General features: G+C 57.2%; 1 protein-coding gene across 3 annotated transcripts in view; it reads right to left on the reverse strand.

The window, feature by feature from the left end:
* Nucleotides 1-694: 694 nt before the first annotated feature.
* The window catches only part of LOC116947698 (neuronal PAS domain-containing protein 3-like), an 85,262-nt gene continuing 70,367 nt past the window's right edge, over nucleotides 695-15,589 (reverse strand). For all 3 annotated transcript variants that reach the window (XM_076071021.1, XM_032963711.2, XM_076071022.1), the window contains 6 exons: nucleotides 15,445-15,563; nucleotides 14,707-14,903; nucleotides 10,357-10,463; nucleotides 8,418-8,568; nucleotides 6,987-7,084; nucleotides 695-6,559 (listed from right to left, as the gene is read on the reverse strand). In XM_076071021.1, coding sequence (XP_075927136.1) covers nucleotides 5,115-6,559; nucleotides 6,987-7,084; nucleotides 8,418-8,568; nucleotides 10,357-10,463; nucleotides 14,707-14,903; nucleotides 15,445-15,563 — 2,117 coding nt within the window. In that variant the 3' untranslated portion in view covers nucleotides 695-5,114. The remainder of the gene's footprint in view (nucleotides 6,560-6,986; nucleotides 7,085-8,417; nucleotides 8,569-10,356; nucleotides 10,464-14,706; nucleotides 14,904-15,444; nucleotides 15,564-15,589) is intronic.

A 15,589-nucleotide genomic window follows, 5' to 3' on the forward strand; every position in this document is an offset into this window, starting at 1 on the left:
CCACACAGCGTTATGTATTTACGATTGATTGGACAATACATATCTCAATCGAGATTATACTCAGCAATCATCGCCCCTCCCCCCTACCGGCAGAGTTTGGATCATCCAGTATAGCAAACCAGTAGAGGATGATCAGCGAAACGACACGCACCTCACACACTAACACATACAAAGACAAAGATCCCCTTTGTAGCCTTACACAGACGGTTGGGGCAAGTGCTGTTAGCCAGCACCGCTCCCCACTATAAAGACAAAGATCTCCCGTGTAGCTTTAACAGACTGTCGGGGCAAGTTTCTGTGAGCAAGCACTTATGCAGGCCTGGCACGGCACACGAGGGGGTGGGTGGCCAACACCACGCCGGCCGCCTTTGTCTCCCCATACTCTTGTATAAGCGCACAACTTTATCTGTGATGAACGCTGCACTTTCCGTCTTTTTCACGCAAGGGGCGCTGCAAACCTACGCACTCCCTGCATGAACGACGGAGGCGCAGGGACAGACGTTCGATTAAGTTGGAAACGATCTGCAGACGGCGGTCTTCTCGCACGGCCAGCAGCTCGATGTCGCCTTATCTCGATCCCGCAATCCCAAACGGGTGAAAGTCCCGCATCGAACCGAACCCCCAGCAAGGCCATCTACTTAACGACGAGAGAAGATTCACACGAAATGTCCTTTTCCATTAAGCCTTACGGATGTAAAATGATATAAGCTTTTAATGAAGAAATACAATTATCTAATTCAAAACATAATACAATTCAAAGATGTTTAATTTTAAAACTTCAAAACGGAGCATCGGGTGCTTGCGTGAACGCGTCGTTTATGTGAATTTTTTTTCGTGACTTTCCTGGCCGAAGGCAGTAAATGGTTGAGGGGCGCCTATGGCGCCCCCGAACAAACTCTAGTTGCTAAAGTTTACACACCGCACCAGGTACTCATTTGAGGCCGAGTCGACCAAGGGGAAGCCCAAGACCGGTACAGATAATCATTACTGGTGTTGGCCGCGATCGGGAATCGAACTCGGGTTGTCGGGTTTGTAGCGCAGCGCGCTAATCGCTACACTACCGCTTCCCACACAAACACACGCACTCTAGACACACACACGCTGACATACAAAGGCAGAGCCACACAGAGACACACAGAGCCACACAAACACACGCACTCTAGACACACACACGCGCTGGCATACAAAGACAGAGACACACAGAGCCACACATAGCCACACAGAGCCACACACAGCCACACAGAGACACACAGAGCCAGACACAGCCACACAGAGCCACACAGAGCCACACACAGCCACACAAACACACACACTCTAGACACACACACACGCTGACATACAAAGACAGAGACACACAGAGCCACACAGAGCTATGCAGACACACAGAGCCACACACAGCCACACAGAGACACACAGAGCTACACAAACACACACAGAGACAGAGCCACACAGAGGCACACAGAGACACACAGAGACACACAGAGACACACAGCCACACAGAGACACACACAGACACACAGAGACACACAGAGACAGAGACACACAGAGCTACACAAACACACACAGACAGAGACACAGAGACAGAGACACACAGAGCTACACAAACACACACAGAGACAGAGACACACATAGCCACACATAGCCACACAGAGACACACAGAGACACACAAACACACACAGACACAGAGACACACAGAGACACACAGAGACAGAGCCACACAGAGACACACAGAGACACACAAACCCGGGCGGACAGCTGCCGCCCGTCACCACGGGACTCTACATCCCATCGCTTTATTCACAACAAGAATGTAAAGATGGAAGTGTTTACAAACCGACTTTTTACGTAAGAAAACAAACAAAAATGAGCATTATGAATTCCTCTTAAAATAAACCTGCTTGCCATCCTTATATTCATCGTCGTCATCATTATCATTATTTTCACTTGAATGGACAAAACGACGCGCGGCAGATAATCCTGACTATGAGGTATTGAAGGTGACGGCTGGCATGGGTGAACGTCACACGATATAAACAGCACCTGCCCACGTCTAATGAACGCACAAAAAACGAACATAAACAAACCGCTTATAAAAATATAAAAAAAAAACTCAATTCCAGGATTCGATGTGGAAACAAGAACACGGAACAGCTTTTGTAAATCTTCACAACACCGTCGTACCCGACGCCACGTGGCTTCGTCTCAGTTCCAATGACCGCGAGAACATCACCCTCCATAAGTGCTTTGCGGTGGTGGGCAGGGCTGGCGGTGCCCACGTGTTGGTTGGATGACGTCTTCCCATCGCCACGGCGCCCGTGGCACGGTGCCACGCGCCAGGCGCCCGATCCGTGACGTCGAAGGCTCGTCACGAAGAAAGGCGAACAAACGAGGAGCCACGTGGTCGGCGTCGTCGACACAAAGCTTTGCTCGTTAAACGACACGGCCACGGAGAGGGGACGCCGAGCAGGGCCGGCGCGGAGCGATCGAGCGGTGGGGCGGTTTGCTTGGCGCCGACACGTGACGCCGACACGTGGCACCGTGGAGGTGGCGGTGGGGTGACCTCCGGAAGCTTCCTCCCCCGCTCCCACGCTGTCAGACTCCCACGGGTGCGGCGGTAACGCTCGGGATTAGCTTGGCTAAATTATGATGGCGAAATAATTACAAGACACCTTGGCGAATAACCGTAAGACAAAAAAAATACACACGTTAAGTTTAATGCTAACGAAAAAAACAACATCTTATTCAAACCAGCGGCTGCTACGGTTTATTAGTCTCAGTCACACTGAGAAGATGGGTTGCGCCGTGAGTCAAACGCATAAATGCGGGGTGTATATTTATATATTATTTAAACTCAATTAGATTGAGCCTGCTTAGAGCATTCCCGCAAAGGTGCAGCCTGCGCGGAGCTGGGGACACGCACGCCACTCCGGCGACACGCAGGACGGATTCGCGATTCGGCGCGGACGCAAATCATTGCGCTCGTTTAAATCCAGTTCGCCGAGCCGACCGAGGTTACGTCTTCAGCAAGGGAGACCTGTGGCTGCCTAACTTACTCACTTTATCAATAATTTATCCGAGGGCAATCTTGCCAGCTGACAGACACCGACTCGCACGAAGACACATCAACGGGGTCTTTAGCGTCCGCGCTCGCAGCAGACGGCGCACGGCATCGGTAGCTCGGTGCGGAAATTTACCCCCCACGCCAGTGCAGCGATTCCCGCGGCCCGGAGCGTGGCGCATGAGCCGCTTAAAGTGCTAGGGGAGGCCACGGGGCCCGAGGGAAAGCGCACGGCACCATCGCGAGTGGGCAGCGTGGCGCTGGGCGACGGAGCCGCACGTGGAGGAGGTGGTGGCTATGGCTCGAAGGCTGCGGGGGGGAGGGGAGGGGGTTGCGGACGAGTGGGGAGCGGTCGCTTAGCCGTTAGCGCGCTGCGTTATGCACCCGGCGACCCGAGTTCGATTCCCGCTCGTGGTCAATGCCACTGATGATTTTCTGAACCGGTCCTAGGCCTCCCCTAGGTCGACTCAGTCTCAAATGAGAACCTGGTGCGGTGTGTAAACATCGCTGCTCGGCCAGGCGTGGTACTGGCCACCCACCCGCGTCGGCCTTCATAGGTGCTACTCGCTAGCCGCCTTTGTCTCCCTTAGTAGTGATGCTTACACACTGCTCCAGGTACTCGTTTGAGGCTTAGTCGACCTACCTAGGGGAGGCCTAGAGCGAGTTTAAATAACCTTCGCTGGTGTTGGCAGCCTTGAGCTGGGTTCCGAACGCAGCGCGCTAACCGCTACACCACCGCTCCCCACACACACAGTACACACACACAGACGCACTGACATACATTGACACACAATTAAGAAGCCACGTACCCGAACGCGCAAATGCACGCACACAGCAACGTGCGAGCACACTTCACGCGTGCACTCGCAACCGACCAAGCCGCTGCGACAACCCGACGTCGAAGGGGGCGCGCGCATCCAAAAGGTGGAAGATTTTCTGCCAAATCTACCCGAAGAAAAGAATCTCACCTCGGGCCGAGCGCCAGCAGCCGGAGAGCGGCGGACCGAGCACGCCGGCGCGTCCCCAGCGTTCACACGAGCCGGGAGGCTGCTTTAGAGTCGACATTTTAAACGCGAGTTCCCTCTACGCGGCACCGGCGAGGGTTGTGTGCAACGAGAGCGCGGACCGAGAAACGGCCGCGGACGATGGAGCGCAGGAGGCCGGGCGCGTCGACGGCATCCGCTGCCTTGCCGCCCCGCTGGGAGGGTCTCGCGGTCAGAATTCTCAACTCTGTGGACACCGCAACCGTGAGGGGGAAATGCAGACTCCCCCGCAGGTCGCACGGCCAAAAGCGGCACGACCTCGCGACCTCGACTCGACCTCCCAACTCGATGTCCAAACTCGAGCTCCCTGGGCTGTAGCGTCGGACGTTACCTCCAAACGTGACCTCCGCACGTAACCCGCACGGGGGCAGCTCGTAGTTGACCTCACGAGGTCAGTTCAAGCGCGACCTGACCTGGTGGGGTGAAACGCGGCCTCAAATTGTGCAGAGAGATGCTCCCCACCGACTGCTCTCTCGGCGTGGAGCTGGCCTGGCGAGCGTCTGGTTTACGAAGCCTTCCCCCCCAAGGGGATTTACAGTTGCTGGAAACGTAAAAAAAAATAGTTTCCTGAAGCGTTGCAATATGACGCTTGGACTTGAGCAACAAACGAAATGATGGACGCCTCACGGGCCGGGTGACAGCGAGCAGGTACATTCCGTGCACCGTGGCGTTACAGTGCACGCTCGACACATTCAGAAGGAGAACGTGGAACGCTCAGGCAGTGACGATACAAAAAGAAGCGGAGAGAGATTCCTGGCGTGGATTTGTCGAGCGCCCTTTCCCGTAGAGCCGCCCCTCCTCCCCCGGTCACCGCCACCGCTCGATGCAGCAGCGGTCGGCTTACTTGAGGTATGAAGTTGAGCGAAGTTACGATCCCCCGACGCGTACTGCCCCCCCCTTCCCCGCTTCGGCCCGTCACCCCCCCCCGCAGCGTCCGCCGCCGGCGTCGACCTGGCGGCGTCGCTTGCCGTGCCGCTTAACGTGTTTTTTCAGACGGCGCGCCCGGCCGCTCTCAGTTCTCCTTCCTCTCGGCCGCCGGCTGCGGCAGTGGCGGCAGCGGCGCGGCGTGGACGCCATTCCCGTAGACGTGGAACGGCAGCGTCGTAAAGAACCCCTCGGGCGTCGAGAAGACGCCGGCGCCGCCGGGCAGCTGCGCCAGCCCCGCGGCGGCGCCCGGCGCCGAGAAGGAGGCGGGCGCCGCGCCCAGCCTCTGCACGTGGTGGTAGAGCATCTCCATCGAAGTCTTGGGGTCCAGGCCGAAGCCCGCCGCCAGATTCGCCGGGAGGAGTCCGCCCTGAGCCGTGAAGCTCGGGTCGGCCGGCGCGTAGCGGATGGTGCCCGTGGTGTAGATGCGTGGCGGGTGGTGCGGGTGGTGGTGGGGGTGGTGCGGGTGGTGGTGGGGGTGGTGCGGGTGGTGGTGGGGGCGGTGCGGGTGGTGGTGCGCCGCCGAGGGTCCGGCCACGCCGTGAGCCAGCGGCAGCACCAAGTTGCCGTGCTGCTGCAGCCGCTGCAGCATCTCCACCTCGCCGGCGCTGTAGACGAACGAGGCGAGGCCCGGGACGGGGTGCGCGCCGGGCTTCGCCGCTCCGGCGCCGCCGCTGCCGCCGCCGCCGCCGTTCGCGTCCCGCGGCGAAGACAGCGCCGGCTCGGACTGCACGGGCGTGAGGCTGCGGGTGGAGCCGGCGCCGGGGGAGACGGGGAATGGCGAGTCCGCCGACGCCTTGTCGCCGGCCCCCGCGCCGCGCGCCGTCATGCTGAAGGGCGACTCGTTGCGCGAGATCTCGCGGTTGGGGGGGAAGTGCCAGATGCTGCTGTCGTTGTCGAAGTTGAGCGGCTCCGAGCTCTCCGTCTTGATGGCCTTGCATGCCGGCGCATCCTCGGGGGGGCGAGTCCTCCCCGGGGCCGCCCGCCGGGCCCCGTGGTCGCGCCGGCCCGGCCGCCGGCACCGGCCGGACGACACCGTCGACCGCGCATCGCCGTCCGAGTCCCTTTCGTCGTCGTCGTCGACGTCGTCGCCGTCGTCGCCGTCGGCCTCGGCGGGCCTCTGGCTCGGGACGCGCGCCGGGCCCAGCGTGTCGCGGCCGGCCTCGACCTTGACGCTGGGGAGCGGCGCGGGGACGGGCGGCGGAGCGGCCACGGCCGCGGGCGCCGACTCCGGGTCCGAGTCCCCCGCCCCCTCGCTCGAGTCGCCGGAGCCGCGGGCGGCACGGCCGCTCGCGGGAGCCGCGGGCCGCCCCCCGCCGGCAGCCTCCCCGTGGACGCGATCGCGGCCGTTGTGGCGTGCGGGGGCGCACGTCGGCCGCCCGTCGTTGCCCTGCGCCGGCACCGCCGCCGCGTGGCTCCGCCTCCTCCTGGCGCCGGCGCCACCGCCGCCGCCGCCGCCAGGGCTCGCGTGGTTCTTGTCTGTGTGGAGGTTCTCGGCCTCGTCCCGGTGCCTCTCACCAGCAGTGACGACCCCTGTATCGGTGGCACAGCACAAACAAGATCTGCTGATGAGACACTGAACGTCGAAACCGGTTCTGAATTTGTCTAAGCAAGGCCGTGCGGCTGATGGAGGCGAATCGCCTCTACAGGCGTATTCGTAATAAATACCTTTATTTTCATAATCGTATATATGTGTTGAACTTCTTTCGCACTGTACGTAGCGAACCGTGCTAATAGGAACACAAAAAGTATATATGTCAATAGCCTCATCGTTAAAGCAACCGATAGCAATAATTGCAGGAAGACCTTGATAATAATGATAATAATAACGAAGTCTGCAATGTTGGGGGCTCAGGATAGATAAGAGTTACGTGCAAAGCAAAAGTCATGCCCATCCACAGGAGGCGTGCAATTGGGAATCTCAGCACGGGGGGGGGGGCGGGGGAGGCCGAAAGCTGACCTGGAGTGGCGCGGTGCGACGACCCCGTGACCCCATCGGCCTCGCCTCGCCGCGGAAGCTGCTGCAGGTCCATGGGGCAGTCGCCGCGCTCGTGGTTACTGCATGGACACGCGAGGTCACAGGGTCACGGGGTGACGGGGTCACGTGCTGACCGGCACATCACAGGTGTTTACTTACTCACACCGCACACAGGGTCACGTGCTGACACCACACACAGGTGCTCACCGTGTATGCATGTATACTGATCGGAGGTTTTCAACCTACATTTGAAAGTGCATAGCTACGGTGGCTTCCTTATGTCGGAAGGCAGAACGTTCCAGACGGCTGTAGAAGCGCATCTGAAGGTGCGCGATGCAAAGGCCGTCTCGATCGAGATCAGCAAGGTATTGTGGTTCGTTTGTGCCAAGCACTTTGTGTACAATGAGTGTGACCGTATAATGTGTTCCTTCAGCAGCTGGAAGCCAATGCAGCTTAGCGAGCACCGGGCGGAGATGGTCAGATCCTGCAGTACGCGTCACGACATGTGCCAAAGAATTTTGTACACGCTGCAGCTGCCTAATGTTTTTACCAGACGTCCCATAGGGTAGTGAGTTGCGATAATCGAGCCTTGTCGTTACTATGCTACACGCCACAATGTTGGCTATGTCAATACTCAATAATGGTCGAATGTGTCGTAGAGCCCCGATATGAAAATGGCAGGGCCTGACTTTATTTTGCATGTGGCGATCAAACGACACACTCCGGTCGAGCATGGTGCCGAGGCTCTTTACACGAGTAGAAAACTGAATACGGGAGTGTGCGACCGCGACACCCGATCCTCCCACAAATTCTTTCAACCTGAATTTAATAGTGGCTTCTATTATGGGAAGGAAGAGCATTCCAGACGGCCGCAGAAGCACATCTGAAAGCGTGCGATGCAGTGTAACACGATACACGGGATCACGTGCTAACCGGCACAGCACACAGGTGCTCACTAACACCACACAAAGGGTGACGGACTGACGAGGAGAGCACGCACGTGCTTACTAGGCATGTATGACCAATTTGTTGGATATGAAAATTCCCACAACACACGAAGAGATGTCTCGTTTGGATTGATCTGGAAGCATCGCGTCGGGCAGACGACGCCACGCACGTTGCGTGGAGAGAAGCGCAGTGATGCAAACAATGAAAAGAAAAACACCAAAACCGCATTGAATGCACGGAATTGTCCCGAAGAAATAATCCAAACTAAAAAAACTTCCGACGCGCCTCCCGCCATCGGCTTACCGAAGCAATACACGGGCGCTCACCAACGTGACACACTCGGCTCAACGTGCCGACTGAACGAACCCCACCGCTCGGGCGCCATTCACCGCTCTGGTGGCGTTCACCGCGCCGCGATTCACCGATTCGCCGAGCCTCCCCCTCCCGCCGCAAGGGGGGCCGCACCTGAGCAGGTAGTTGACCCAGACGATGTTCTTGTCGCCGCCGGCGTTCTTGACGTTGATGGAGACGGTGGCCAGCGACTGGATCCACACGTAGCCGCCGTGCCGCTGCATCCAGCGGTAGTACTGTGTCACGCACTGGCCCTTGTTGATAACTGCGGCGGGAGTGTCACAGCGAGGATTGCGGCGTTACACACACCGTGGCAGTGCTACAACGTTGTCACACACCATGGGATAGCCACATATCGTGGCATTGTCACACACTGAGGTGTCACACATACCGTGGTGGCGTTACACTGCTTCATCACACACAGCGTCGTCTCACCGCATCGTCACATCGCGTCGTCACACGGAAGCATCATACCACTGCAGTGTCACACAGAACAGCAACGTCACACAGATCAGCAACGTCATCACACCGCGGCTGTGGCACACACCCAGGCGTTAGCACACACCGCACCATCGCATACCAAGGTGTCATCACACACCGCACCATCGCATACCAAGGTGTCATCACACACCGCACCATCGCATACCAAGGTGTCATCACACACCGCACCATCGCATACCAAGGTGTCATCACACACCGCACCATCGCATACCAAGTTGTCATCACACACCGCACCATCGCATACCAAGGTGTCATCACACACCGCACCATCGCATACCAAGGTGTCATCACACACCGCACCATCGCATACCAAGGTGTCATCACACACCGCACCATCGCATACCAAGGTGTTATCACACACAGCACCATCGCATACCAAGTTGTCATCACACACCGCACCATCGCATACCAAGTTGTCATCACACACCGCACCATCGCATACCAAGGTGTCATCACACACAGCACCATCGCATACCAAGGTGTCATCACACACCGCACCATCGCATACCAAGGTGTCATCACACACCGCACCATCACATACCAAGGTGTCATCACACACCGCACCATTGCATACCAAGGTGTCATCACACACAGCACCATCGCATACCAAGGTGTCATCACACACAGCACCATCTCATATCAAGTTGTCATCACATACCAAGGTGTCATCACACACCGCACCATCGCATACCAAGGTGTCATCACACACCGCACCATCGCATACCAAGGTGTCATCACACACCGCACCATCGCATACCAAGTTGTCATCACACACCGCACCATCGCATACCAAGGTGTCATCACACACCGCACCATCGCATACCAAGGTGTCATCACACACCGCACCATCGCATACCAAGGTGTCATCACACACCGCACCATCGCATACCAAGGTGTCATCACACACCGCACCATCGCATACCAAGTTGTCATCACATACCAAGGTGTCATCACACACCGCACCATCGCATACCAAGTTGTCATCACACACCGCACCATCGCATACCAAGGTGTCATCACACACCGCAACGTCGTCACACACTGCGGCGTCATCACACACCGAAGCGTCGCGACACCAAGATATTTTTACACGTCAAACTGCGGTGGCATCATACAACATGGTGTCGTCACACCGGCACATGACACACACCTCGCCATCACACACCGAAGGCGTCCTCAGACACTGCGACGGTATCACACCGTGGAGGCGTCACGCAATGTGGTGGCATCACACACTGCAGCATTGTCACACACTGAGGCATCGCCACATGCTGCTTCCTCCTGTTCCTCTATACTTCTCACGCTCGCATGCACCGGTCACTTGGAGGGTGTGCACCCTGGTTAACTGTGTCTCTTCACTGGATACAGATAAATAAATAGTAAGGAATCAACAACAACAACGATATTTATACATCGCCGGTGTAAGCGCGATGAGTGGTTTGTAGTCGGGAATCGTCCTGGCCGCCGTTCCGAGCGAGAGGCCGGGGGGCGGGGGGGGCGGCACCACGGCGTGGCATCTCGCGTGGCGAGGGATCGGTGCGGCGTGACGTACGGTCGACGTGGCAGTGCCGGATCGCCTCCACGTCCTCGGCGTGGACGAAGTGGTAGCAGCTGCGCCCCAGCAGCTCGCCAGGAGACATGTCCATGAACTCGCTGACCCTGCGGCAGCGAGGTCGGAGTGCGCGCACACACACAAAGATCACCTGTGTAGACCTTCACAGACTGTTGGGGTGGGTGGCCAGCACCATGCCTGGCCGCCTTTGACTCCCCAGTGGCAATGTTTACAAAATGCACCAGGTACTCAATTGAGGCGACCTTGGGGAAGAGGCCCAGCACCGGTTCAAATAATCGTCACTGGTGTTGGCGGTGAGCGGGCATCGAATCCGGGTTGCTGGGTTCATAGCACAGAGTGTTAACTACTACACAACACACGCACACACAACCACAACAACTGCCATTCGCCACTAAGTGGCGGTGACGTCACCACGGTGCTTGTGCCAGGCTGTGTGTACACACATGCGCGCACACACACAAAACAAAGATCCCCCGTATAGCCTTAACAGACTGTTGGGGCAAGTGCTGTTAGTGGGGTAGGGGGCCAACACCACACCTAATCGCCTTTGTCTCCCGCAGTGGCGATGTTTACACACCGCACCCAGGTACTCATTTGAGGCTGAGTCGACCTAGGGGAGGCCCAGGACCAGCTCTGATAATCGACACTGGTGTTGGCCGTGAGCGAGTTGCCAGGTTCGTAGCTCAGACACACTCAAAGGCACAACAACAACAACCGCCATTCACCACTAAGTGGCGGTGACGTCACCACGATGCTTGTGCCAGGCTATGTGCACCCTGAGGCCAAGTGAAGTGTCGAACGCCCGCTGGCAGGAGGTCACGGGGCAGACCCAGGTGCCACGGGTCGACTGACTGAGATGACTGGCTGATGCACCACCTGTGCCCCCTACTGTGCCAACCTGCTGTGCTTTAGCCACCCGGCGCTCCGCTCGTTGTTCTGAGCGTCGCTCCTCCGCCCTCCGTTGTTGTTGGAGGGCGACTACCTCCAACTGCCCAGTAGCGTCCTTCACGAGCCTCCTCCACAGAGGCCGATCTTGACACCGCTGGTACCAGTCATAGGCAAGTCCACTCAGCTCCACGTCCTCCTGTACCACATCACTCCATCTCTTCTCTAGCTCGTGCCGCGCCCGCTTAGCCCCCTCAATCCGGCCGAACAAAAGCTGTTTCGGCATGCGTTGGCTGGGCATGCGGGCTACATGACCCAGCCATCGCAGCCTTCCCCGCCGGAGGAGCTCACCGATGGGACCTTGCCCAGATCTTTCAAGGATTTGTGAGCTCCTCACACAATCCAGTCTGGTTAAACCCAGGATGGATCGTAGGAAGGCCAGCCTAAATGTTTCTAACCGGCGAAGATGTTCCATTAGGGGGGTCCACGTTTCGCAAGCGTAGAGAAGGGAGGGAATGACCATGGCCGAGAAGACCTGAAGCTTAGTGCGGAGCGACAGACCAGGTAACTTCCACACAGCGTTACGCAACCGATGAAAAGATATTGCTGCTCGACTGATTCGGAGTGAGACCTCTGCTGTTAAACTGGAGCCAGTCATAAGCACACTGCCCAGGTATGGGAAACTCTCCACTCTCTCCACAACTGCCCCATCGCCGATTGGGAGTTGTGGGGGTGGAGTGTCCGATGGTACAAAATACCCAGGCAGGTGCTTAGTTTTGGTGGGGCTGATGGTAAGGCCCCACCTCTTAGTGGCACGCTCCAGTCTCAGCAGCAGCGTCTCCAACTCCTCCTCTGAATGAGCAGCTATAACCAAATCATCAGCATACATAACGTGGTTGAGCAATAGGGAGACATCCCTTGACCGCACCCGGGCGTCGATCAGCCTCCCATTATATCTGTACCATATGGAGATTCCCCCGGTACAGCTATTGAAGGCTTCACGGACTACGTGGTCAAAATAGATGTTAAATAATGTGGGAGCGAGAGGACATCCCTATCGCACCCCAAGGTTAACAGGGAATGGCTCTGACTCCCGGCCACGTAGTTTTACCCGGGCCCACTCACCATCATGAAGGTCCTTAATGATCGTGAGCAGAGGGTCAGGTACTCCAAAAGCACGAAGAACAACCCAGAGCCCAGGCCTACTGATGGTATCATAGGCCTTGACCAGGTCAATAAAGCAGAGATGTAGGTCTTGTTGGAATTCCCTAAACCTCTGGTGTAGCAGACGGACAGAAAATATGGCATCTGTGCAGGACCGCCCTTTCCTGAAACCGCATTGGGGCTCCGCAAGCCTCTCCTCAGCATGCCTGGCAAGGCGATGTTGAATAATCCTCGCCAGGACCTTTCCCGGCACACTGAGGAGTGAGATGCCCCTGTAGTTGTTACAGTCTGTGCGGTCCCCCTTCTTAAAAAGGGGGACCTCCAGGGCATCCTTCCAATCCTGCGGAACCCGTCCAGTGGTCCAGACTGTTGTTATGATGTGTCATATAGGGCAGTCTGTGCACAAACGCCGCCCTCCCTCAGCATTTTGCTTGGGAGATCATCTCTGCCCGCTGCCTTTCCTGGTCTCAGACTCCGGATCGCCTTCAGTACTTCCTCAACAGATGGCACCTCAGCCAGCCACTCACAGGGGGTGACTTCTTCCAATATTTGAGGCACCGCAGCCTCAGCAGGGTCATCCTTACTTTGTGCCACGATGTTTTCCTGGCTGAGGGATTTTCCCTCCCCCAGGACCTCACAGAAATGCTCAGCAAATCTGCAAACCTGTTCCTGGGGGTCGGAGATTGGATCACCGTTTTTTTCCCCTAATGATGGTAATAGGTGTGGCGCTGCAGATTACTTTTTTGATGGAGTTAAATATAGATTTGTGATCACGGGCCACTGAGGCAGACTCCATCTCCTCAGCAACCCGCGACCATCACCCATCCTTGCAGCGCCTCACGGCTCTCCAAACCTCCGAGCGAAGGCTGCGGTAAGCCTCCTCATTCTCTGACGTGGGATTCTGTAGCCGATGACAGTGGGCCTGTCGCTTTTTCTCAACCATCCTGAACACCTCCTCTGTCAGCCAGGGTCTCTGGGGAGGTCTGGACCGCGTACCCAAAGCAGCTATTGCAGCTGCATGAGTCACAGTCCTAAACCTCGCCCATTTACCCTCGACATCAGGAGGAGTCGGGGACGATGCCAATCCCAGCCGCAAGAGATGATGAAATTCTCGCTTGCAACTTTCATCAGATAACTGAGACCAGGCCACTTTAGGTTGGAATGGGGTCCTGGGTGTACACCCACCACCGGAGTGGAAGAATGGCAGGCGCATCTTACAGATGACTAGTCGATGGTCAGAGGGCAGATCAGCTCCACGGTAGGTCCTGGTGTCAAGGACATGGGCTCGCATCCGCTGGTCCGTCACTATGTAGTCCAGCAGATGTTCTTGCTTGGACCCGGCACGCATCCATGATGTTGTGTGGATGCGCCGATGCCGGAACAGCGTGTTGGTAATTACAAGCCCATGGGCTGCACAAAAATCTAGCAGCCTTCTACCGTTGTTATTGAGCTGATCTGGCCCATGCCCTCCAATCACTCCAGACCAGGTGCCAGTATCATGACCAACTCGGGCTTTGAAGTCACCCAACATGATGACTCTATCCCGAGGGGCCACTTTAGCCAGCACCTGTGACAGGAGGTCATAGAAGGCATCTGACTCATCGGCTTTGCCTGCATCCCTCCACGGATGTTCATCTTCGGTGGGGGCATAAGTAACCACGACCACCATTCCTTGCCTCCGGTTGATGGGAAGGCGAGCCCAAAGTAGCCTGGGACTTACAGCTTCCCACACCTCACCGCCACGCTCCCACGCCCCCTTCATTCTTTTGTTCAAAAGAAGAGCCACACCCTGTTGTTTGGCAGTCTGCTGCCCCGAGTAGAGGACTATCCACTCCTCATGGTCCGGCAAAAACAACCCCCTACGTCCTCGCGGTGCCGGACGGGCAACTCTGTCGTGGACAGTGCTGTGGGGGGAGGTCCAATTTTGATTGGCTCCTCCCCTCATGGCATATGTGTCCACCACAGGGGCTAAACGGGGGCTCTGGACGGGTGCGAGGGGCTGGTAACCCCTCCACCTTCAATTAATTACCACTAAACCACGAGTTAAACTGAAATATGTAACTAATAAGCTTGTGCCGGAGGCCCCGGGGGGCCAGGCGTCTATGACGTCTCCTAGCCAAACCCCAATTGGCGGAGCCAGGAGATTGAATATCTACCCTCGGGGCTCCTCCAGAAACAACGAAAAGCCACTCCGGGTGGCCACGTGGAATGTTCGAACACTCAAAGGCACACGCGCACACACACACACACACACGCGCACGTGGGCTCACGTGGGCTCACCTGTTCTCACAGTAGACGATCTTGAGGTCGAGGTCAAGGCGCGTGACGAACATGTGGCAGTCGACGCGCACCTCGCTCAGCGCGGGGGGCGGCAGTGCATGCGCCAGCGCTACGAGGCCCAGCAGCGGCGTCGGCGACGGTGGCAGCGCGTGCGACAGGGGCAGCCGCACCCGCAGCCGCCCCGTCACGTGGATCACCTGGGGGGGGGGGGGTCACGGTTGGGGTCATGGTGGGAGTCATGGCGGGGTCACCGTGGGGGCCGGGTGCTAAGTGGGGTCGCGTGCGGGTGGTGAGCGTCAAGGGTAGTGTCCCAAAACTTTGTCCACAGGGAAACTGAAGAGCAGCACAGACTGACGAACCTAACATTAAAACTACCAATAACATATTTAAGAATCACAGTTCAGAGACAGACAACATCTAGTACTATTAAAATACAAAAAAAATTCAAGCTTAAAATCTCACCAATGGTCCTCATACTATCCAGGACACTTGTTGCAGTGTTGTTATTCCAGTGCCCATAATTATTTCATTTTAAACACGGTGAGCACAAACTGAACGCCGCGAGGAAAATGTTTGCAATTTAAAATAAAGACGTTTCCAGGTGAAATATGCGAGACAACTCAAGCCTCGACCTGCACCGGCTCGCACCCGTTCAGGGTTGAGAGGTCAGCGAAGAGATTGGGGGGGGGGGTTTGTGGACGGGGCGGGGGGCCGGTGGAGGGGGTGGGGGCAGGGCACCTTGAAGCCCGAGGCCTTGACGTGCAGCCCGCGCTTTGTGAGCGTCGACTTCATGCGCAGGAAGAAGGATCGCTCGCGGGGCTGCTCAGCGGTGATCATCGTTGGGGCCACGGGCTCCACTGCGGCACACGACGACAACAACCTC

This window comes from Petromyzon marinus, chromosome 31 (assembly GCF_048934315.1).
Source record: "Petromyzon marinus isolate PM22_M1 ecotype Great Lakes invasive population chromosome 31, UKy_Petmar_22M1.pri1.0, whole genome shotgun sequence".
In the NCBI taxonomy this organism is placed as follows: domain Eukaryota; kingdom Metazoa; phylum Chordata; class Hyperoartia; order Petromyzontiformes; family Petromyzontidae; genus Petromyzon; species Petromyzon marinus.